General features: G+C 45.5%; 1 protein-coding gene across 3 annotated transcripts; it reads right to left on the bottom strand.

Annotated features, from left to right (window-relative positions):
- Positions 1-3285: 3285 nt before the first annotated feature.
- Positions 3286-22953, bottom strand: SKA1 (spindle and kinetochore associated complex subunit 1). 3 transcript variants are annotated; one of them, XM_014894903.2, is made up of 7 exons: positions 22111-22953; positions 21121-21224; positions 20349-20473; positions 19313-19404; positions 15625-15762; positions 11065-11234; positions 3286-6681 (listed from the first exon to the last, which is right to left on the bottom strand). In XM_014894903.2, the coding sequence occupies exons 2-7, from the start codon at positions 21218-21220 to the stop codon at positions 6533-6535; spliced, it is 774 nt and encodes a 257-aa protein (XP_014750389.1). In that variant the 5' UTR covers positions 21221-21224; positions 22111-22953; the 3' UTR covers positions 3286-6532. The 3 variants fall into 3 exon arrangements, with proteins under 3 accessions (XP_014750389.1, XP_088012404.1, XP_088012403.1); XM_088156278.1 differs by lacking the exon at positions 22111-22953 and adding an exon at positions 21578-21621; XM_088156277.1 differs by lacking the exon at positions 22111-22953 and having other exon boundaries at positions 21121-21501.
- Positions 22954-23850: the final 897 nt, after the last annotated feature.

Below are 23850 nucleotides of genomic sequence, written 5' to 3'. Positions count from 1 at the left end.
AGCTCACGGCCACCGGGCAGCTCATCCAGCTCCTGCTCGGGCCACGGGGAAATTTAATTATTTAGGTTTCCCGGCTGCCGTGTAAGTGTCAGACATGAGGCATCAGCTCATGACAGAAACGCTGCTGCTCGGCACAGGGCGAGAGGAGCTGCACCAGCAGGGATGAGCGAGCCCAGGCTGGCCAGCACAAAAAAGGAGGTGGGATCAGGAGCTGGGCTGCTCCCGGGAACAAATTACCCCTGAAATTTGGGAAAAAAAGGAAAATAAGAAGGGAGGGGGAAAAGGGCAAGCCTTGGAACTGGATCAAGCCACAAAGCGTTCTGCTAGGCATGAAACAGCCTTTAAAATGATGCCAGGAGAGTCCAAGTGGCTCCAGTTCAGGAAGTGATGGAAAGGCCTGGACTCATCATCACTGACCAGTCGCACATCAATTAAATAATAGACACTACTCAACTGAAATAGACAAAAAAATTGTGCTGCTATTCAGCACTACGATATTCCACTGATTTTTCTGCATTCAGTAAATTCATGAAGAATTGAGGAAGCGGGAAAACAAATTTTCCTGGTGGAATTCTCTATCCATGGAAACTGAGACAACAACCTGATATATCAAAATACAAATACACTTACTTGATTTCAATCCCAGCTTTCCGAAATACTGAGTTTTATTCAGCTTTGAAAGCAACACATGCAGAAATAAGCTTGTTCCATACCTCTGTCTGTACATAAAATGTTAAAGTACCTTCGCCTGTGCATAAACTCCAGTGTGGTTAAAGCTGTTTTGTTTAAACAAGTTTTCCTGCATTTTAATTGCATCCCAATTCCCAGGAAATTCTGTGTGACACAGAAGTTAGGTTAAAAAAAAAAGAAAGAAAAAGCAGCCACGTAATAAGGAAGCACCATTGTTTTTGTACCTTACTGTGGAAAATGATCAGCCTAATTATGAGATATTAAGTTTTGCAGTTGCTCAACTGTATATTATCCTGGTTGTGACACACATAGATCCCAAATTTCACACACAGAGGAAGGTGAGTGGACCCTTTGATGGCAATCACTGTGGTTTGCCTGGATTATTCAGTCCCACGAGGCACAGCATGCCCCATCCTGGACAAAAGGTTTTACACTTACAGATTTTTAGATTTACTATATTTTCTTTTCTTTTTATCTTTCTTTTTTCTTTTTTCTTTTTTCTTTTTTCTTTTTTCTTTTTTCTTTTTTTCTTTTTTTTTTCTTTCTTTTTTCTTTTTTTTTCCTTTTTCTTTTTTCTTTATTTTTTCTTTTTTTTTTTTTCTTTTAATTAAGGGGAAAATTTGATAAAACCTTGCATGGGAGAGAAGCCTCTTCCAGCTCAGAGAGTTCTCTGTGATATTCCTCAGTACCAGCTAGTTTCTTTACCCAGTTCCCTCACGCAGTTCTTGCCAGCTCTGCTCAGTATCAGCAAAGCTCCGTGAGTGACATGAAATGCTCCTTTTCTCTTCCTCCTCATGGGCACAGTGAAAGGGAACATGTGCTCTCCCAGATGGAAATCACTGCCTCCTGAAACAGCACGCAGCACTAAATACTCAGGGGTACGAGCATTGATTCCTGCAGATAATTATTTCCATTAGTGCCTCTTCAAAAGAGGAGTTAAGGAGAACAAAAGAGTTGGGTTTTTTGTGTTGTTTTTTTTTTTTTTTTTTTTTTTTTTAGACCGACAAAACAGCAAAGCAGCAGGAGCAAAGAGCGTTTTGAAAACCAGCTTGGTTTTGTCTCAACTTTTTGGAGGCGTGCATGGGTGTCTCCAGGGAGGAAAGCCTCCTCCCCTGGGATGTGTGGTGCCTTTCCTGTGCGGAGTCCAGCAGCTCCTGAGCCCGGCCCCTGCATCCCTCCCGTCCTGCAGCCCCCAGACCCTCGCACAGGACCTGTCTGATCTCTGACCATCAATCGGAAACCCAACAGACCCTCCTTTCATCCCTGCCCCACACATTCCCCACAGCAGACTGCCACCAGCATCGCGGGGCCCCTGTTTATCTAGACCCGCCCAGGAGGCAACTCCACTCACCAAAAAACACAATTCACCAAAAATTCGTATTCATCGACCACCCCTCCTGCTCCTCACATCTCCCGCTGCTGTCCGGGGAGGGCAGAGAGCCACGGGGGTGAAATCACGAACTGAGGAGAGGAGATTAAGGCTGCGGCAAGATTACAGCTCCCTCCTCGTATATCAGGCAATTAAATTGGTGCTGCCTCGGCTCCATTCCCTTGTTTTCAGGAGCTGCTCCCCCGACTCTGGCGGCTGGCAGGGTGTGAGTGAGCCCGGGGAGGCTGCACACGGGCTGTGTTTAGGAAGGGTTTTAAATTAAACCATCTGGCAGCGCTGGTACCCAGGGCTGCAGCCTCTCTCTGCTGGGGAGCGATTCAGGGAGCACTGGCCAGGCAGAAATCAGTGCACATCCTGCAGAAAATGGCCAAAATCCTACAGAAAATGGCCAAAATCCTACAGAAAATAGCCATTTTTTGAGGCAGCTCCCAGAGGCGAAAGTTTTGTCCCCCAAAACAGGGGGACACACCAAAAAGCTCATCCAAGACAGGAGACAGGTGCTCACCCAGCCCCTGGGACACCAGGGAATTTCTCTTTTCCAGCTCCCGGACCAGGGTGAGCTTTTGGAGGAAGAAAAGTGGAAGGCAGAAGTAGGTGACCACAATCCATGGGCAGAGTTCCCTGGGAGAAGGAAAACAATGTTAGGACAGGGAATTAAAATAATGAGCACATTTGTGAGAATCTGCCCCAGGGAAAATAGTTTAGAAAATTAAAAACTCCATAGTAACAGACCGAAAGCTGTTAACCAACATCTAATTAAGCAAAAACTGCAATCCCCACAACAAAACACGAAAAGGAGGGGAAAAAAATATTCATGCAGCAACCAAGTTTACCCAGACCAAAACAAGTACTAAGGAAATAAAAATAAAAAGCTGTTTAGTGATATCTGAAGAGAAAAAAACTTCACAGGATTTTACAGTGAGTTGGCAAAACTAGAGTTATGTTGTATACTATCAGGTCTTCCTTTTTAATACTCATCAGAAGCAAAGGACAGTCTCAAATATATTCCAATGCAATGCAGAGTACGGATCTCAGCTTGGATCTCTGCATTCTGGAGCAAAAGACCAAAAACCAAAACCTCAAAGTGCAACCACCACACATGTACACACACATGCAAACCCCCCCCCCCAAAACAAACAAACAAACAACCCCCCCAAACAAAGCAAACAAACAAACAGACAAAAACCAAAAAGGGAACTGAGAAATTCACCAGAATTGTTTTATTGACAAAGTTCAAGTATCATTTGGGGTACTTTTTTGCACATTGAATTTCATGTTAATGCTGATAGGGTACAAGAGAAGGTATTTTAGATGAGATATTAGGATAATAGCAGGTATAGGTTCATGAAAGAAAAAGAACACAGCTTTTCTTATCAAAACAGTTTCTATTACTTGCAGATTTTATATTATTCACAACAGATCTACTCTGAACCTCACTAAGCTAATAAGTAATTTGAAAGCAACCTCCTATAACAAAAAAAAAAAAAAAAAAAAAAAGACTTTTACCATAAAAACAGGACAAGTTTGACCTGACTTTTCATGATTAATGTGAATATTTTCACTTCAAACCACTACTCTTTCAGGCCAGTCTGGGCATCTGAGAGAAATATCTGGCTACATGATGAAGTTGGAAAAGCACAGATTGGAATTACCAATCAGTTCTAGAAGTTTTTGGACCACCTCAGATCTTCCTGTTCAAGTGACATAGAAAACTCCAAAACGAACAATTAGTATAAGAGGAAAGATCAAGAAAACTGGAAATTGGTTTGAGGCATTGGAAAAAAAAAATCAGCTGCTTCCTTTGAGTTGCTACAGAATCTTAAACACAGCCTCCAACTGATTGGTTTAGAAGACAGTTGTCTGCCAAGGAAGTTGGGAAATATGACTCTCTTCCCTCCCAAATATTATAACTTTGGAATTATGGAGCTTTGAGGTGATGCCTAAAGGGGCTGTCTGGAACAGAGGCTAGACAGTGTTAAAGGAATAAAGTAGGGATTTATTAACAGGCCTTCAAAGGATTCACCTTGGGCAGTGCAAGACCCCGGCTGTGGCTCTACCCCAGATGGACAGTGGGTCACAAGTTTTCACACTTTTATAAGTTTTGGTCCATTTCCATACTGGGGTTCATTGTCCAATTCCAGCTCCAGGTTCTGCAGCCACATCCTCCCAGATTGCTCTCCTCAATTCGCTGCTGTTTGCACTTTTTGGGCCTGGAGGTGCAGCGGTGTCCTTGGTTCTGGGGCTGGAAAAGGATTGTTTTGTCAAACTAAACTGTGAGGAGAACTTGCTAACACTTTATATGAAGATCAGAGTCACACACTAATGCCGTACAGAATCTGGAAAAGATGAAAGCTAAAAGTTAAACCATCAGAGGCAAAGAGATGGGAAAAGGAAGAACAGTTCTTTACTAGAACATAAATAACAAAGTGAACGAGCAACAGTGACAACAAACAGAACCACAGACCCAGTCACAGCCTCTCTTGGCTGCAGGCAGCAGCCTTCCTTCGTGCAGCTCCGGGCAAAGCTGGGAATGGCACTGCAGGCTCTAAATTCTGGGGTTTCAAGGGCTGCAATGATTCCTCCACGCCTGCAGGAGGCGCAGCTGGCTCAGGGTGTGATGATTCCTCCACACCTGCAGGGGGCACTGCTGGCTCCCAGCCAGGCAGGGGGGGTGCAATGATTCCTCCACACCTGCAGGGGGTGCTGCTGGCTCAGGGGTGATGATTCCTCACGGCCAGGCAGGGGGTGCAGTGATTCCTCCCAGCCTGCAGGGGGCGCTGCTGGCTCCCAGCCAGGCGCGGGGGGGGGGGTGCAATGATTCCTCCCAGCCTGCAGGAGGCACTGCTGGCTCCCAGCTAGGCAGGGGGTGCAATGACTCCTCCACACCTGCAGGGGGTGCTGCTGGCTCAGGGGTGATGAGTCCTCCCAGCCTGCAGGGGGCGCTGCTGGCTCCCAGCCAGGCAGGGGGTGCAATGATTTCTCCACACCTGCAGGGGGCACTGCTGGCTCCCAGCCAGGCAGGGGGTGCAATGATTTCTCCACACCTGCAGGGGGTACTGCTGGCTCCCAGCCAGGCAGGGGGCGCAATATTCCTCCCAGCCTGCAGGGGGTACTGCTGGCTCCCAGCCAGGCAGGGGGTGCAATGACTCCTCCACACCTGCAGGGGGTGCTGCTGGGTCAGGGGTGATGAGTCCTCCCAGCCTGCAGGGGGCGCTGCTGGCTCCCAGCCAGGCAGGGGGCGCAATGATTTCTCCACACCTGCAGGGGGCACTGCTGGCTCCCAGCCAGGCAGGGGGTGCAATGATTTCTCCACACCTGCAGGGGGCACTGCTGGCTCCCAGCCAGGCAGGGGGCGCAATGATTCCTCCCAGCCTGCAGGGGGCGCTGTGGCGCCTGCTCAGCCGCCTTTCCCCTCATGGTGATGGCGGACAGAGCAATGGGCGCCACAGGAACCTCCTGCAGCAGCAGAGATGGGCACACCCGGGGTCGTGAACAAAGTGTAGCAAAGCCCAGCCAGAAGCCACAGGGGTCTGGTGATGCCTTAAGTTTTATTTTTTTCTGTTTTGCTTAGGTGTGCAGTTTTTAGTTTTATATTAAGGGTTACTAGGATCTTTTCACAGGGCTGTGAAGACAAAACTGTTCCATTTCAGCTGGGGACTCAAGGACAACCTCTTCAAACTTCAGGCCCTAAGCCCAAACAATGTGAAAAGAGGAGAGTGGGCAAGCAAACAGAGAGGATGAAACTTCATGATTTGAGACTATTAATGGGACAGTTGACTTCTGTATGCAAATGGACTAAAACCTATACAAATGTGAGATCTCGTGACCGAGCCCTCTTTTGCTTCCATCTTGGAACCATCTGGGCAGGGACACCACTGTGGCACTGGTACTGCCAGGGTTTGGCTTTTGAAGGCCCCTCAATAAATATCCACTTTATTCCTCTTAACTCTCTTCCAGCTCCTCTAGGCATCAGCTTCTGGCGAGCCAGCCAGGAGAGGTGAGGCCTTTGGATACCCCCTGGACTGAAGCCCTGCCAGCAGCCCCAGAAAGGCCCAGAGGTATCAGAGCCAAGAACCCTGGGAACTGGGTATCAGGCCGGGTTTAAGTGCAGCAAAAAGCTGGAAGCAGGGGCAGAGAACAGCAGGGCTGGGCAGTGGCAGCTGTGCTCCCACAAGCAGCCAGCAGCTGCTCCCTCTCCCGACAGAGAGGGTCAGGCTTTCCCTAAAAAGGACCACAGAGCACTGTTAACATGCAGAAAACTTTACTTTCGTGTGCTGACCAGAAAATGTGATTAGCCGCCTGTGCCCAGCAGCCTTTCTGGTTCGGGTCTGTAGCTCCACTCGACTTTGCAAAACGCCACTCCCAATTTAGGGTGGATTTAGCACTGCCTGTGCCTCCGTGCTGCTGTGTGGGGACAAGAACGCGGGGGGTGGCAGGCAGGCACCGAGCTGGTCAGCAGATGATGTAGCGGATGAGCCCCGAGCCTCGGAGCTCCCTCACTCTCTGGCAGTGCCTCAGGATGCTCAGGATGCTGTGGAAGCGCTTATCCAGTTTCAGCTGAGTGAACTCCTTGATATCAGCCTCCACAATAAAAAATACTCCTAGAAAACAAAGAACAGGTTTCGTTACAGAAACGACTCTGTTGTAGGACACGCTCGGCCTTTCACAGGTGACAGCACAGCCTCTTCTTCGTAATTCCACAATTTACAATTCATAATGCTACACTCAGCAGCAGATCCTCACACGGGCACCACCTTAACAGTGGTTTTACTTTATTAGTGGCACTACATATTAGTGTTCTTTTTTTTTTTTTTTGTCTTTATTTAGAGTTGGGATTGAAACCTGAGAGACGGATTTTCTTGTTTGGACTTGGTTGTTTATTAAATTTTATTTATAGCATAGAGAGTTTTGCAGTACTTCTAGCTAACAAGCTAAAAGCGAGAAAATGGAAATTCATTTAGTTAGTTACAAGGTTTTTTTAAGGTTAACTATTTAATTAAAAGCTAACATTTATATTACTTATCCTTTTGATTTAATGACTAAACACTTATGACTTGTATTGCAGTACTTTTTATCTAATTAAAAAAGTACCACTTAAAACTAAGAAGAAGGAATAAGAAGGAAGAAGAGACAATGTCTAAGAAATTTAATTTTGTTTCTTACACTTATTATTATATGCTAAACCTTCAAATTCTAAACCTTTTACCATGTGAAACTACACACTTCTATTTAAACTACACACCTGTGATTTTAACTCCATCACTCAAATTTGGAAGCCTTCTCCAAGGCCTTAAGTCAAAAGTAGTGTTCTTTTGAGGGTCAGTGTCAGAAAGCACAGAAAATTCAAAATTCCTAGGCTCTAGGGTTCCAACAGATGACTTCACACTATATTGTGAGCTTTGTTCTACTTTCAAAATTTGTCATCAGAAAGAGACTTGCCAGCCTTCCCATGAAGTTCAGACACTGCATCATCGATGGGCCCTGCTCCATGAGCTCTGTCTCCCAGCAGGCACTCAGGCTCTGGAATTAGATCTTTGCCGTAAGGACAGAGCCCTGCATGCATCAGAGCTATGCAGCCCACCATTTCCTTGACTTATATCAGATTTGGAAAACAGTAATCCATCATTACTTAAGAAAATTACAGGAAAAGACTAACCACTTGCAACAGCATCATTCCCTGTGTCTCCAAGAAAATGGCACAGGGAAGTCCTGCCTCAGAGCTGAGAGCTCACCGCTTCTTGTAGTTGATTAATTACTTCCTTAAGCAAATTGTCATTAAAATTCAGGCTGCCCAGGGCAGTGGTGGAGTTACCATCCCTGGAAGTGTTCAAAAAGCCATGTGAATGTGCCCCTTGATGACATGGTTTACTGGGTGAACTAAATGGTGCTCGGTAGGAATTTGTGATCTTAGAGGCCTTTTCCAACCTACAGGAATTCTGAATTATGAGTAGTATCACGCTACCAAGTCTAATGAGAAGAAAGACACAAGGGTAGGGGTGATTAGGGGTGATCCAGCTTGGAAAAAGAAGATAGCATTCTCCCTCCTGTGTTCTATCCTTAACACAGAGGCAGGGGCATGTTAGAAAAAATGGAGCATCTCTTCTTCCTTTTAAGTCCTTCCAGTTTCACTGGGAAATAGCTGATCCAAGCTGGAAAGCCAAAGCTGCCTGTAAAGAACTAAGGTCCAAGAATTATGTTTGTAAGTGCAACGTCCCCCAGAATCTTGCTTAGACAGAGCTGAGAAATAACAGATCGTGTTTTCTCGCAGCCTGGGCCTCTCATGAGAGTTGGTGACACATGTGTCTCACAGGGAGTAGAATCTTCCAGCGACAGTAACTGTCAAAATCTAGAGATATTTCCCCAGAGAGGAACTCTGCTGGAATCTCAGAGCTCGTACCCCCACCAATCCACATACAGATGAGAAATAGGAAGTTTGTTTACTAGGAAAAGAAAGAAGAACTGCACTACTGCTCAAAATAGAACTATTGTAGGATAGAGACCATTTACAGCTTCCAGGAACACCAATACACCCAAACAGTGCTGGGAAGACAGGCATAACCTGGCATGCTGCCTTCACAGTCTGTTACATCTGGGGGAGCACCAGAACGTCCTGAATTTTGATAAAACAAAATTCCTTCTTGTATTTGCTCGCGCTCCAGAGTGGCAACATTCAGCATAGCAGGATCTTTTTTGTGAAGGAATCAGAGCTGGGTGAAGGGCAGTGGTTTGGTCCACATGCTAAACAATCAGCTAAAGTCACTGAATCACCTGAGTGGCTGGAAGTGACCCTGATAAACCAGGCAGCATCTTCTCTCATCTTGAAATCAGAGAAGAGGTCAGCTGGCAATCAGCCCAGGCTGAGAACCAGTGGGAATCCTAAGCAGAGAGACTCACAGGAGAGATTTAAGCAAACAAATCAATGAATGCCGAACGTCATCCTGAAAAATCCAATGGATAAAGACATTTAATCATTTTGTGCTGGCCAGATAAGAACCATTTGACAGGCTGCCAGGCCTTTTCTCTAGACTTTCTAAATGATTAGTCACAAAATATCCTAAACAAAACCATCTACCACACAAATACACACTATCAGATGCTGGATGTCCTAGTTTCCTAACTGAACTTCCCGAGATAAACAAGAAATAAAGTCTCTCAGGTACTTAAAGAAATTAGAGCACTTCAGTTTTTCAGACTTAAGCCCCCTAGCTTTCTGACAGAAAATTCTCTGACCAGCTGTAGCTTTCTCAAGTTGCTAGAATGGCTCCTTCACTGTAGCCAAGACTGCTGTGGATCACAGAACAGACTGAGCAGCATTCCAAGCCCAGGAGGGCCCTTCTAGTGTTCAGCCTCTCTTCTACAACTGTGGGCTCAAACCCCTTACTGCTGTCCTAAGGATAGGAACAGTGATACCAAAAATACGTTGTAAATTCAATTGATGAAGCCAGTATTTTAAGAAATCCAGATTAATATAAGCTGCTGTTCAACTGAGGCAAAATATGCTTAGAGAGAAACCAAACCATCACAGGCCAAAGCAGAACTCAGCCACATAAATTTATCCAGCTGCATGTGCTTAGAATGCTTTTAAAAAAGCCCTTTACAACAGTGACCTTTGTGTGACATCTGAGACCTCATCTGGAGTCCTGTGTCCAGCCTTGTGACCCCAGCACAACAAGGACGTGCAGCTGCTGGAGCCAGCCCAGAGGAGGCCACGGAGATGCTGCAGGGCTGGAGCCCCTCTGCTCTGGAGCCAGCCTGGCACAGCTGGGGCTGCTCAGCTGCACAAGAGAAGGCTCCAGGGAGAGCTCAGAGCCCCTGCCAGGGCCTGAAGGGGCTCCAGGAGAGCTGCAGAGGGACTGGGGACAAGGCAGGCAGGGACAGCACACAGGCAATGGCTTCCAGTGCCAGAGGGCAGGGCTGGATGGGATCTTGGGAAGGAATTGCTGGCTGGGAGGGTGGGCAGGCCCTGGCACAGGGTGCCCAGAGCAGCTGTGGCTGCCCCTGGATCCCTGGCAGTGTCCAAGGGCAGGTTGGACAGGGCCTGGAGCAGCCTGGGACAGTGGAAGGTGTCCCTGCCCATGGCAGGGATGGAATTGGATGGGCTTTAAGGCCACTTCCAACCCAAACCATTCTGTGTTTATCTTACAGGTCTCAAAGTGCCAGCATGTCCAGCAGATCAGAATTCCCTTCCTTACAGAAAAGCTGCACTTAAAATCCAGAAGTCACTGGTGTGATCATACTATAACATCCAGAGTCTTGGAGGGAGGGAGGAAGGATTCCAGGAAGGAAGGATTCCAGGAAGGAAAGGAGCCATAGATTGTCAGAGATAGCTGTTTTTCTGTGAGACAGAAGAGAGCTTGCTCCATTCCTTCTGCCTGAACTTGGAAACATGAGGACATTCTAGGGACATCACCAAGCTTGACATGTGCAGTACACCCCTCCAGGAATAATTATATACTTGTTCTCAAGAGGAAAGGCATGCCAAAAAACGAGATTTTAATACCAGAGATTTACTGCGCCACATATTTTTGGAAAAGCTAGCCTGTAAGTGCAACTTGCTTTTCAACTGAAAGGTATTTTGGTTTTCACTCCCTTTATGTTTTTAAGAGGGGAAAACGTCTTAAGATAATCACACAGACTCATCTGTATCACAAAGCCCCTGTAGCACAATTAATTACCCAGATTTCCCAACTTCAGAACAAAATGTTAATAGTTCATGTCCAGTCAGGTTTAAGACCTGAGAACACATTTCTATTGTTTGGTTATCAAAATAAGAGTTTCCAGAACTTGTAGTGATTCCAAACTAAATCTTTGTGCACTCAAAGTTTCTGCCATGACACACCATCAACGGGACTTATTTTCAATTAAAACATTCAAAAAGTGACCCAATCACTATGGGAAACTCTTCAGTCAAAAATACTGAAAAAAAGACCAGTATTTTTGTACTTCTCCTACGAGTTTGGTACTAACAAAGGGGAAAAAAATACCTTTTGTATCTTTAGTTTCTTCTTCTATGAACCTGTGGTAGAGATTTCTGACTGGTGCACTCATAGACTTCAAAGGCTGATACAAGATCTTGTACTTGCCCTCCACGGCCTTGTTTATCTGTTGAACAACTGCATTAATCTGATCATACGTTATACGGCCTTTCATATACCTACAAATAAAAAATAAGAATCAGTAACCAGAATGTCACAAAGTTCCATGTTTATTCTTCTCTTTCATCAGCCTTAACTGAACATGCCCTTCCTAGTGAGAGGCAGTTTCTCCTGCTTTGTGTAAAAGAATACATGTAGTAGTTAATTCTGTCCATTTCCTTGACTGTTTAACAATCTTAAAGCTAAAAAAGCCATGACAGAACCTAAACCAGAAAGATAAAATATAGAAAGCTAAATTAAGAGGCAGAATTCAGTGCTTAAGCCGTAAAAAGCTTTCCAAAATGGAATAAAGATTGCTATTATAGTGTATATATATGTAGTACTAGAAGAATAAGATCTGTTGATAACAGCCTAGAGGTATAGGAAGCACAATTTTGGTTTTTTATGTGGAACTCAGTGCCATTGTTTAGTTGAGGTGTTAGGGCATGGGTTGGACTCGATGATCTTGGAGGTCTCTTCCAATCTGGTGATTCTGTGATTATTTGGGGTTTTTTGATGAACTACTAGTTTGGTGCTGCCTTCTGTACTTGACTGTGCAGATATCATTCTGGACCACCAGCATCCATTTCTGAACTCTCAGTGCATTTCATAATACTAGTACAAGGAGAATAAAGTTTCTTGACATCAGCCTAGAGGTACAGGAAGCAGAGAAGATAAAGACCAAAGTGACGTGGAAATACTAGAACACTGGAATATTTGCAAGTAAGGCTATTCAGTATTTGTAGATGTGAAGCCATGCCTTCAAGGAAAAGAACCTGTGCTGCACACTGGGAAGCTACTCTATAAAAAAATGAAATCTGAAACTCAAATTACAAGAAGTAAGCTAAACACAGCACAACCCTCCCCCCTCAAAAAAATGGCAGCAAGAGCCAGGCCAGCCTTGCATTGTCCTGTGGCCTTCATTCAGGTGCTACAACAAACCAAACCTGGACTTTCGTGTTTTGTTCAGTGTCAGCTTGCAGACCTGAGGAATTACACAAGGGTTACAATTCATTTTAAGAATGAATGCTTTAGGTCAGTAAAGCTAAAAGCTGTGGGACAGCAAGACTGAAAAGATCAATGAACAGCAAGTTCCTCCCTCGTTTTAATCTGAACAGACAGGCTCAATCTTCGGAGAACACACAAAGAATTCGAAGCAGAAATAGATAATCAATTACAAGTTCAGTATTCCAAACCAGAGTTCGGGCAGGCATTCTGATTGCCAACTCAAAATAAGTGCTGTGGATTCCAACAGCAGCCAGTCCCTGCCAGAGAAACAGGCCGGCAGAGGTGCGTAAAAACTTAATTTAAAGCAATTGCCCTGCCTCCAAACCGAGTTTGAAACTTAGTAGCCACTAAGTTACTTGCAACCAGCTTTCAACTTTACAGATGATTTTATTAATTCAGCGTTGGAGGTGCAGCCATCTCTCAGTTACAAAAACGCTCTACTCTGCACAGTAATAAAAGCAGCACTAGCACCCCTGAAATGCAGCCACAGCACAAACACAGCCTGTAACCACAGCAAAGCTTTGCCTGTGTGCATTAACTGCTTTTTATTGCTATCTCTGCCTCCCTACGCCACAGGGGAGCGTGCCGAGCCAGCAAGGCTAAGCCCAGAGGTGTAAAATACCTTTATTTAACTTCCTGTGCTCCCACTGTCAGCACGCAGACCGTGAACACACTTAAAAAAGCCAAGGGAGCACCTCAGCTCAGACAGGCAGGACTGAGCTGCCTAAACCTAAAAGCTGAATGCTCTTTGAGAGGCCCTCAGGCATCCAAGATGCTTTAATCTGAAATTAAACTCTGTCAAAACCAAATGGAATTTTTATTCCGTGCATAGCTAAGGATCATAAAAACTCCAGCTGTCCTCTCATGTTTCTACCCAACCATGGCTGGCAAACCTGTTAATGCTAACGTTTATTTCAGTCCATACATACACTAATATAAAAATACAAACCTGAGATGTTCCAAATGCAGGCATTTAATTTAGATTTAAAATAGCTTTAAAATCTGCTTCACTATTCCAAATGCAGTGAAATTCAAAACTCTTATTAAAAAACCCAAAAACAACAACAAAAAATCCAGTCAGTTTCTTTTTTTAATCCACAGAATGCTTTTCAAAGCATTTTTTTCCATAGGTATGAAAACCAGAGCACAGTGCTGTGTTCCTCAGAGAAAAGAATAACATCAATATATCACATATATACCACTCTAAAAGAGATAAAGCTTGCAGTGGCCACCCTCTGCTCACTCAAAAATGGTTAGGCTAAAATAGCCATGTATTATTATCCCAAGCCACCATCTTCTGAGACTTGAGAGTTATAATGAACGCACAGAATCTAAAACACTTTCAGCAGTAAGATTTTTAGAAAGCAGTAAGAATTCTAGACACAGAATAAAGCAAGCATTTTCCTTTGCCTCAAAGACAAAAGCTAACAAAGACAGCTACTGTGAAATGTCCTTTATCCTCCTCCAAAGAGCACCTTCCTGCAACAGATGTGAAGGGTAAGATAATTTGCAAGTTTTTCATTGTGCAAAGTGTTGTGTTTGATCAGGTGCTCCACATCTGCCCCTTAACACAGCGTGTGCCTTTGCTAAATACCAGCTGCCCAGTCCTAGGACTATGAAGTCACTGAAGCCCGTGTGTCCCTTTTAGTGGCCTGATGGTGTTAGGAATAGATTTTCCTTCATGCTCAGCACAAAGCAAGTTAAAACAGCCTCCCACCCCCAGTGCTCACCTGAAGAACTGGTCCCTGAACCAAATTCTCATTCTTCCAAGAGAATAAATTCAGCGTAAGAGAATTTGTATTACAAGTATTTGCTGCTTAGATTTGGTCAATCAGTATGTGAAATTGCAAGTACTCCCTCAATCTTGTACTACAACATTGCCAGGCAACAGAAATACTGGTAGATTAACAGATCTATGTAAATTCATGTAAATCTTCCTCCACAGAACAAACATGCTTCTCCAATCTGAATAAAATTAAATTATTTCTAGAGCTCTACCAGCACAGTCTAAGCTGCAACTTTTCCATAATGGGTGCCTTCCAACACAGCTGCAACATTTCCACAACGAGTGCCTTCCAACTCAGCTTATTCTGTGGTTTTGTGAATCTGTAATGAATAGGAAGGGGATCCATCTGCCCTCTGTCCCCATCCTCCACGACCATGAACAGCAGTGGAAAACCTTCCACTTTCAAGGATTATCATGAATTTCTTTAGGTTGGAAAAGCCCTCTGAGATTATCCCCCAGCACGGCCAAGGCCACACTACTAAACCATGCCCCCAAGTGTCCTTCCACCTGTCTTGTGATGTGGAAGATCACAGCCTTAACTGGAAGTTAAAACAATATTTGGCTGAAATGGTCTGTGTCTGTTTCTCTTGCCACAGCAGAGATAAAGACCAAAAATTCCCATAATTTTATCTGGAAAAATGTTATCCTTTTACCTAAGGGAGTAAATCCACAAAATACCTGAGGTGTTCTGCAGAAGAAAAATACCAGGTGCATGCTCTTGTAAGAAGTAACCAGAACTCCTTTATCATTAGCTCAACATGCAGGATAAGGAAGAAAATGGGCATTACTCACCTGAAAATTTTGAAGGCTACAGAAAAAAAGTATTGGAAAGCCTCAAGTAACGTTCAGACTCAAGAACATATTTCTTATTGAAAGAGGTATTGTCAGGGAACAGAGTGAATCTAGAGTCTCAATAACAACTCAGCCTTAGGCATCAAGAGAAATGTCTTCTTTTTGCAGAAACATTTACCCATGCCACCCAAATGCCATTTAAGAAGTTATTCCTATATGTTAGACTTCAGACAAGGATATCCATTAATCACGTCCTGATGTTAGGGGAAAAATCCACCACTTTCTATTCCAGAAATTTGGGAATTTCAGTGCAAAGTGGGTTTTTTGCTTTTAAGAAGTCTGATTGCTTTTCCTGTCTCAAAACACATTGGTAAGTCAAGACTTGAAGTTTCCAGAAACCAATAGCTGGGTCAAATAAAAACTTCATTTATCATTACTTTTCCTCCTGTGTGTAAACAAACCCTTCATCTTATGAGATGATGGCTTTTTTTTTAATGTCAGTTCTCAAAACAAGATGAGGATTCACCTGTTAGCTAATAAATCTCTGTTCATACAATTACAGTGACTTTTGAGGTAAGAGGTTTGGGTTGTAACTGATCAGAGTTCATCTTCCCAATACCAGCATAAAAAAGAGCCCAGCTAACTCCATTCATTCGATTTTCAGGTTTCCCAGCATTTGAACTATTTGGAGCTATTACCATGTTTCACCCCACGAAATATTTCATCTCTGTCAGTCCCAGTTCTGCAAGAGGTGACTCTCCCAAACCTGTGTGTGCCACCCAAATGGATATATCAGGGTGCAAGGGAAGCCAACGCTTACTTACGCAGGAACACTTTCAAACTCCTCTGTGGTTATTAGTGCCACTTCTTTAATGACTACTGTCCCTTTTGCAGGCTTCTTTGCACACTTAGGTTCCACAGCCTTATTTTGTCCTTCCTGTTTCCCAGTTGGAACTGTGACGCTGTAAAATAAAGGAATATTCAGGTAATAAACAGCAGGTAAGTAGGCAGGAGAATTCCACTATTCTATCAAGTCTGCTTAGTCACAGATCTAAGTTCCAGCCTATCTGTTAGGCTGGATGAACACAATTAATGATATTTCAGAAAAGAAACACCAGTAAAGCAAGCCTACTCTTTCAAATCGTATCCTTCAACTGACTTCAGCACAGCTCTTGGCTTCTCTGCTACAGAGGCTGCTAGCAGGTGAGCTGGAAGCAGTCCAAGTGCAGCAAGGCACAGCTCAGAATTCAATGTACCATTACACTTCACACAATGCAAGGCCTGGCTTTTTATGAGATGAAACAGGGCACAGAGCTGCAGCCTTAATGGGCAGATTTGAAATACTTCACAGCTCTTTGAAACAGGTTCAAATCTTGGGAAGCCTGACTCATCCATTGAACTTTTGAAGCACCACCTAGCAGACTGGGGTTTTTAACACTTCAAAAATTTTTTTAGGCAAGATCCAAAAGGTCAAAAATTTCCTGATTTATTCCTGATTATTAGAACATTATTGTTATAAATTCACCCTTCCTCTAAATCCTCAGCTGTGAGCCTCAAACCCCAAGGGATTTGCCAGCCACCCACCCAGCTGCTCCTCAGCTGGACAGCAAAGGTGATGCACATGGCCAAATCCACTGTCACCAGGACACACGGACATCACTGGGATGTGCAGCAGAATTAACTCAAGCAGTACAGAGCTGACCTCGACAAGGAAATGATCCTCTGCTGGGGTCTGACTGTCCCACAAGAGATCCCTGTTGGCCGTGGGGTCCCACAGCAGTGAACAGCACAGCAGTGCCCCATCGGTGGGCCCCAGAGCCAGGATTTGAGGTGTCACTTGATGTGACCTGGCCAAGCCCAGTGTCCCATCCCTGAGGAAGACGAGTGACAGGACAGCCAGTGCCACCTGCTGGGCTCCCACATTGCCTGCCCGGTGACACGGGGACAGGAGCAGCTCTGCTCTGTGACACAACACAGAGCCCTTCTGAAACCCAGCACATCTGCAGACAAACTTACTCACATGTCATCATCTGAAGAACATCTGTTTGCATCTCAACAACAACAACAAAAACAAATCCTGGCATCCCGCATCTAGCAGGGAATGTCAGCAAACAGGAAGGAAAGGGAAGGGGGGTGGATTTTGGGTGGTGGTGGAGGTAGGTTTGGAATGAAAGGATAAACACAAGAACCAAGGGAAGCAAGTTCACATCTTGAAACTTCATTCCTCCCACGCTCCAGTCTCCTGCTGTCTATCACACTGCAACAAACCTTTTCTAGATGATTCCCCACATCCAGGCACCTCTCCTTTGTGTTCCCACCCACGCCCTTGCCCCTGCACTGCTGCAGTGAGGTGGTGCAGACACAGTTCACTGCTGACCTGAACCATGAAAAGGAAAAACTGATGCTTGTTTACAAAATCTGGCTCTGCTGGAATGAGAAACTGCTCTCAACAAACACGGGGGATATAACAGCTTGAGAGATATTGAATTTGCTTTTTGTGAGATTCTTCTGGTACACAAGAACAGAAAACCCAAGAATATAGGAGAGAAACAATAGTTAAAGACATGAATCCTTCAGTTTCTCTGTGTGGGTGTTTTCATTTTCCCAGGGACTCCAAGGCTTGTCTCACCAGTGTTCAAGTGCTCTTCTGCTTTCTGCACTATCTCTCAAAAATCACTCAACAGCCCATTAGTATTCATACTCCCACACATCTGGAGACATAGGGGAACAGAAAGGGAAGAGGTCAGGAGAGGAAGGTTTGGGGAAGAGACCTGAAAATGTATTTACACTGATACAGTGTTTTGAACAATTATGTCCCTTCTTACACTTCCTTGACCCTCCACTGCACAGGACAGTGAACACCAAGAAGTGACAAAATGGGGACAAAAGGAGAAAGTGTGTTTTGACAAATGGCATCATCATACAATGTATTGTTACTCAAGAAAAACCAGCAACAAACTGACACTGACAGAACAGCAGCTGTGAGCTGGCTGAGCACAATCTGTAGAAAATTATCAGAAAAGCTTGGTTGGTTTTACATATTGTGGTTTTCTCTAGAAAGGGAAGAACTGGCTAATATCACAATTAACTTCTTGATCAAAAGTAGGACAAGACTGTAAGGGAAACCAACATCCCAAAGAACCTTTTGGTGTCAGATGTGGCACAATCACCAAGCAAGCCTCACTTACATCTAAACAATTTCCAGGAGCTAATACAAAGTCAAGAAAAAGGATTTCCTACAATAAGAAAGTAAGTTATGACAGGAAGGCACAACCACCCAAGTGGTAATTTCTGAAAAATTTCAGAAAATTTCAGTTCTTACACGCACACACATACACACACACACACACACACACACAAAAGGCAACATCTAAATTGAAAAGGAGCAAGATACCCCTAGAGACATTGTGGGAGGCTGTTTCCTAAGCTGAGGGGTTCATTTCAAAATGGTTGGAATAAGAAAAAAGTTTCTGCACAAGTCATCCCTTCACCAGCTAAGAGCAATTTCAATACAATACCTTACACCAATGACCATATTGCTACACACCAACAAAAATAACAGCTAATTTTTCTCTTCTGGAACCCTCTTTCCACACATTTAACTTTTTACTTTGATGGAATATGTCTGTCATGTTTTGAGACTGAGGCTTCTCTGGCATTAGGAACCAGACCAAGTAAAGCTGGTAGATTCAGGGCACATACTGGAAGCACTGAATTCAGACTAATGCTTTGCCTTCTGACAAGCTACAAGGAAAGAACACTCTGGGATCCCCAGATAACAGGACCCTGCAAGTGACCCCACCTGACACACACTAACATCACTCCAGGAAAAAAAGAGCAGCTCCAACAGGACAGAGAAAGAGAAACTCAGAGTTAAAATGCCTCAGAAGCCTTCCGAGTAACACCTGTTATTTCATACACTTGTCATTTTCACACACTTCAGCCACTTGACTCTGAAAAGCTTCTTACCACAGCCCTTTCCAAGGCAAGGGAGTGTCATAGCTAGCTGAAATAAATGCGGGATTGCTGTAGGGAAAAGAGAACAAAATACCACAAACACAATCCAAAGCCCCACAGAAAGATGACTGAGTTAGAGGATTTTTGTTTTTTAATTGTATTTGGAAGGGCAGTGGTGAACTTCAGTTCTAGTGACCCAGCATTTGGATCACTAACACTTTAATCTGTAGGCACTGCAGTTATAAAATGAGTGTGTTTGTGATTCTAAAGCAAGGGATGCTCAGACTTTGAGGAGCACTTGCTTTCCACTACATCACACCCACCTCTGGAAGCTCCCATTGGAACAACCTGGAATTTTATAGACTTGACCTGACAGATCTGTTGGGGTGCTAGCACAGGCTTGGAACAAGAGCCAGCTCCAGAGTCAATACACACAACAACTTTGGCTCCCAAAATCTCACAGTTAATGTGGAGTTAGAGGAGCAGAGCTGTACAGGGCTGCAGCTGAACGCTGCCAGGAGCAGCCCGGATTCTCCAGGCTCATGTACCACATACCAGCTCTTGGTCGGTTTAGGCAGGTAGAGTGGAATGTGGTCAAGGAGGTGCTGTGCTTCCTTCTGATCTCTCTCAGCAGTCTTCTGGATCTCCTGAAATTAATATGAGACTGCATCAGAAATCTGATCCTACTAACATTCAGCAAGTAAAGTTAGGGCAGTATTAAACTGTCAGCTTTATTAAGAGGTGTCTTTTGTTCTCCTGCCATCATCTTACCTCCTTATCCCATAATTTCCCCGGGGAAACTAGTAAAGATACAAAGGAAGGAGCATCTGTCCTTGCCCTCAAAATGTCAGAGAAATTTGAGCAGGCAAAAGGAACTTTAGCAATATACCCTCAGCGAGGTCTGGTCAGGAGAATGGTGGTAATGAAGATGAGATTCTATGGTAAATTCACCTCCATTCCCCAAACAACATTTCCTCAAAAGACTTGGCAAATGCGGTGCAAACACACAGTAGAATAACATAAAAATATCCTATGAATACTTTGTGCAAATATTGCAAATATGTGTAAGTAGAACTGCTCTTTAGATCACTGCATCAATTATGATAAAGACATGTTTTCAAGGCTAGCAACAAAGGCATGCTTTTAATGGCCTTAAGATTAAGGAAGGTAGACTTAGATTAGACATTAAGAATAAATTCTTCCCTGTGAGGGTGGTGAGGCCCTGGCACAGGTTGCCCAGAGAAGTGTCCAAGGCCAGGTTGGACAGGGCTTGGAGCAAACTGGAATAATGGAAGGTGCCCCTGATCATGGCAGGGGTTGGGACTGGATGAGCTTTAAGGTCCCCTCCAACTCAAACCATTCTACAATTCTATGATGCTATGTATAAGCCCTGAAAAACACAGTTTTTAATGTTCATGGTTCTGGAGAACTGCTTAACAAACCATCAGCAAGCCTGTTCCAAGCCCATTTCTCTTGTAAGCATGTGCATCCAAACATCACTATGGATATAGGGAAAAAAGCCATTACATACATATCAAAGATTTCTTTGAATCTTTCAGTATTTTAAGAACAGGAAAAGAAAAAAGATTACTTTTAACAAATCTTTCCGTTTTTCTTGCTGCTTAACTATCATTTCCATTTTGTTCAGGAGATCATGTATAAGGTACACCTCATTCTGTATTTTACGGAGCACAGGCTTGCGGGATTCATCTTCACCTGTAAAAGACAGAACATTAAGTTACAAAGTCTCCATGAAAAAAACAAAATCCAATATTCCTTCCCTTCACAAGCAGTGATTATCTAACTCCCTGCTCCCCAGCCACCATATCCAACCAGGAGAAGCAGCAAGCCAAATTGTCAGCCTTGTACTTTGCACAGCCAACAGAGTTCATGGAATCATTTAGTTTGGAAAAACTCTCTAAGACTAGGTCCAACCATTCCCCCAGAGCACCATCAAGGCCACCACTAACCTGTGTCCCAAGTGTCACAACCACATGTCTTCTAAATCCCTTCAGGGATCAGGATTCCACCACCTCCTTGGGCAGCCCCTTCCAAGGTCTGACTGCCCTTTCCGTCAGAAAATTCGTCCTGGTGTCCACCCTGAGCCTCCTCCTGTCCCTGTTCCCTGGGATAAGATCCCAAATCCCCCCCGGCTGTCCCCTCCTGTCAGGGAGTTGTGCAGAGCCACAAGGTCCCCCCTGAGCCTCCTTTTCTCCAGGCTGAGCCCCTTTCCAGCTCCCTCAGCCTCTCCTGGGGCTCCAGCCCCTTCCCCAGCTCCGTTCCCTGCCCTGGACACGCTCCAGCCCCTTGGTGTCTCTCTCGGAGTGAAGTGCAAACCAAACCCCACAGTAGCTCTTACTTACCTATGTCTCTCAACTGGATACAATTTTTAACACTTGAAATCTTTGCATTAATGTGGGAGCATAAATCTTCCAGGCACGAGGATCCCATATCTTTCATCATCACACTGAGGGAGAACAAAAATGAAGGCAGAAATTTACCAAAGATCCAAGTTGCAAACATTGCCTACAAAAGTAGAATTTTTAGAAGATCCTGATCTGTCAAAGAAGCAGAGAACATAAATGAAACAGTAAATGGAGTCATTATCTTTTATCTTACTAAACTGAAGGCAGAAAAGGAAGCATAAAGTGACTGGCAATCCAAAATTGCCTAGACAAGCCAATAAGTTTCCCAGAACTGTGGAGATAAATGCAGTGTGATATCAGTGCAGCAATTCCTCATGAGACTGGGAGCATCCTTATTATATTGAAGTGTCCACTAAAAAAGGAGTTGGAATTTACTGCAAAAACCAAGAAATACCTGGCTTATATAAGGCAGTTTTAGAAGGCTCTCTCAGGGAGACTACATCAGATGATTGATGTTTAAAGAGGTGTGGTTTTAAAAAAATGTGATTAAGCAAAAAAAAACAACAAAGGTGTTAGCAATTTATTAGGAAATCTGAAGGCATCAAAAAGAGCATTATATATCGATTACTATACTGTCTATAATAATAGAGTTACTAACCCTATTATAGACAGGAATTCGTTAAAATAAAAAGTTACACAATGTGACAACCCCCCGCATTTAACACTGTGGTCCGGCACTGAGCGTTCACACAGCTCCCTCCGGCGGCTCACACTTGGAAACTTCTAAAAAGTCTTCACTTCGCTTTTGGCTTAAAATACTATCAACTACCGCGCTTATTAAATCCGTTCTTAGAGACGTGCCGCCTTCCCCACCCTCCACACCGGGGCGGAACCAGGACGCTCCGAGGCGGATCGCGATACTCCTCTGGGGGGATCGAGGTCGCCCGCTGGGCCCGGTGGCAGCGCCGGTTTCTCCTCAGGTCTTACCAGGCGCAGCAAGGCCAGCGCTTCCCGTTCTTTGTCCCTGTCCCACTCTCCCAGACGCTCGGCCGGGGGAGAAGGGAGGAAGCCCAGTCTTTCTGCGGCGGTTCGAGCCCCGGTTTGAATCCGACGCGCTCGGGAGGCCGTTGGGGAGGGCGGGGAGGGAGCGTGCGCGCTGAGGGGAGCGAGGGGCGGGCGGGAGGAACGGGGGCAGAACGGAGGAGAAGCGGGGCGGGGAGAGCAGAGGCACTGAAGGGAGCAGGAGCAGCGCTGAGGAAAAACGGCGGGGAGAGGAGGAGCCCTGAGGGGAGCGAGCGGCGGGCGGGAAGGGCGGAGTGCGGCCAGCTCTGAGGAGAAGCGGAGCGGGAGCCCTGAGGCGAGCCCGAGGTGCGGGCGGGAAAGGCGGAGCAGGAGCAGCCCTTAGGGGAGCGAGCGGCGGATATCCGGGGAGCTGGAGGAGTTTGTAGGGCAGTGTCTTCTCCGAGCCACGCAGTACAAGGGGATATGGTCGCCAACTGCGGCACAGGAGGCTCAGGTTGTAGTTCAGGAGGAATTCCTTCGTGGAAAGAGCGCTCTGGCAGTGGAAAGGGTTGCTTGGGGAGGTCTGGAGGACTCCTTCCTGGAGGTGTCCGAGAAACGCCGGGACATGGCACTCAGTGCTGTGGTCTCCGTGACTAAATGGGATCAGTCAGGTAGGGCACGATCTCGGAGGTCTTTTCCAACCTCTGACTAATTCTGTGAGTCTGGAGGGACTGGGAGGGAGGGCGTAGGGAGGGAGCTTTGAGGGGAGTGGGAGTGAAGGGCGGGAGCGCGGAGGGTGTTGTCGACTTTTAGGAGCTCTGTGCCCACACAGTGTCTTTCACCTTAGAAAGGAGACGTTTATTCAGAGCAGCGTGCAAGGAGAACCTTCTCACTAATCAGCTTTCCAAGGGGTAAAACGTCACGTCTATAAGTTACATATACAGTACAGTTCCCATGAACTCGCCCGCTTACTGCATATTCTCCGCCCATCTAATGCACATTTGAGTGACGTAATCCTAACGCACAGCTTGAAGCAGGTTCTTTCCTGTTCACTAGGCAGTCTCCTCTTGTGCAAGCAATTTCACATAAGTTACGTTTACAAAAGGCGAAAAAGAAACCTGAAATACATAAAGGACAGCTGGAGGGGAAGGAGAGAAGGCAAGAACGCTAACCAGGGCAGAAAGGGAAGGGCGGGGCTGAGGGGAACGGGAAGAAAGGCGGGATTGCTGAGGGGAACGGGAGGGAAGGCGGGATTGCTGAGGGGAACGGGAGGGAAGGCGGGATTGCTGAGGGGAACGGGAAGGAAGGCGGGATTGCTGAGGGGAACGGGAACGAAGGGCAGAAGCCCGGATCGCTGAGGGAAGTGGTCAAGGAACCGGGCGGGAAGGGGAAGCGGAGTCCCTGAGGGAGGCGGTAAGAGAGGCCGGGTCACTGAGGAGAGCCGGCTGAGAAGGGAGGAGGGATCGCTGAGGGGAACGGGAAAGAAGGGCGGAAGGCGGAGTTGCTGAGGGGAGCCGGATGAGAAGGGAGCCGGGATGGCGGAATCCAGCGGGAAGGGAAGGCAGGATCGCTGAGGGGAGCCGGGATGGCGGAATCCAGCGGGAAGGGAAGGCAGGATCGCTGAGGGGAGCCGGGGTGGCGGAATACAGCGGGAAGGGAAGGCAGGATCGCTGAGGGGAGCCGGGATGGCGGAATACAGCGGGAAGGGAAGGCAGGATCGCTGAG

The sequence above is a fragment of the Sturnus vulgaris genome, chromosome Z, assembly GCF_052056855.1.
Source record: "Sturnus vulgaris isolate bStuVul1 chromosome Z, bStuVul1.hap1, whole genome shotgun sequence".
In the NCBI taxonomy this organism is placed as follows: Eukaryota; Metazoa; Chordata; class Aves; order Passeriformes; family Sturnidae; genus Sturnus; species Sturnus vulgaris.
Note: the sequence above shows the minus strand (reverse complement) of the source record. Positions and strands in the feature narration are given on the sequence as shown.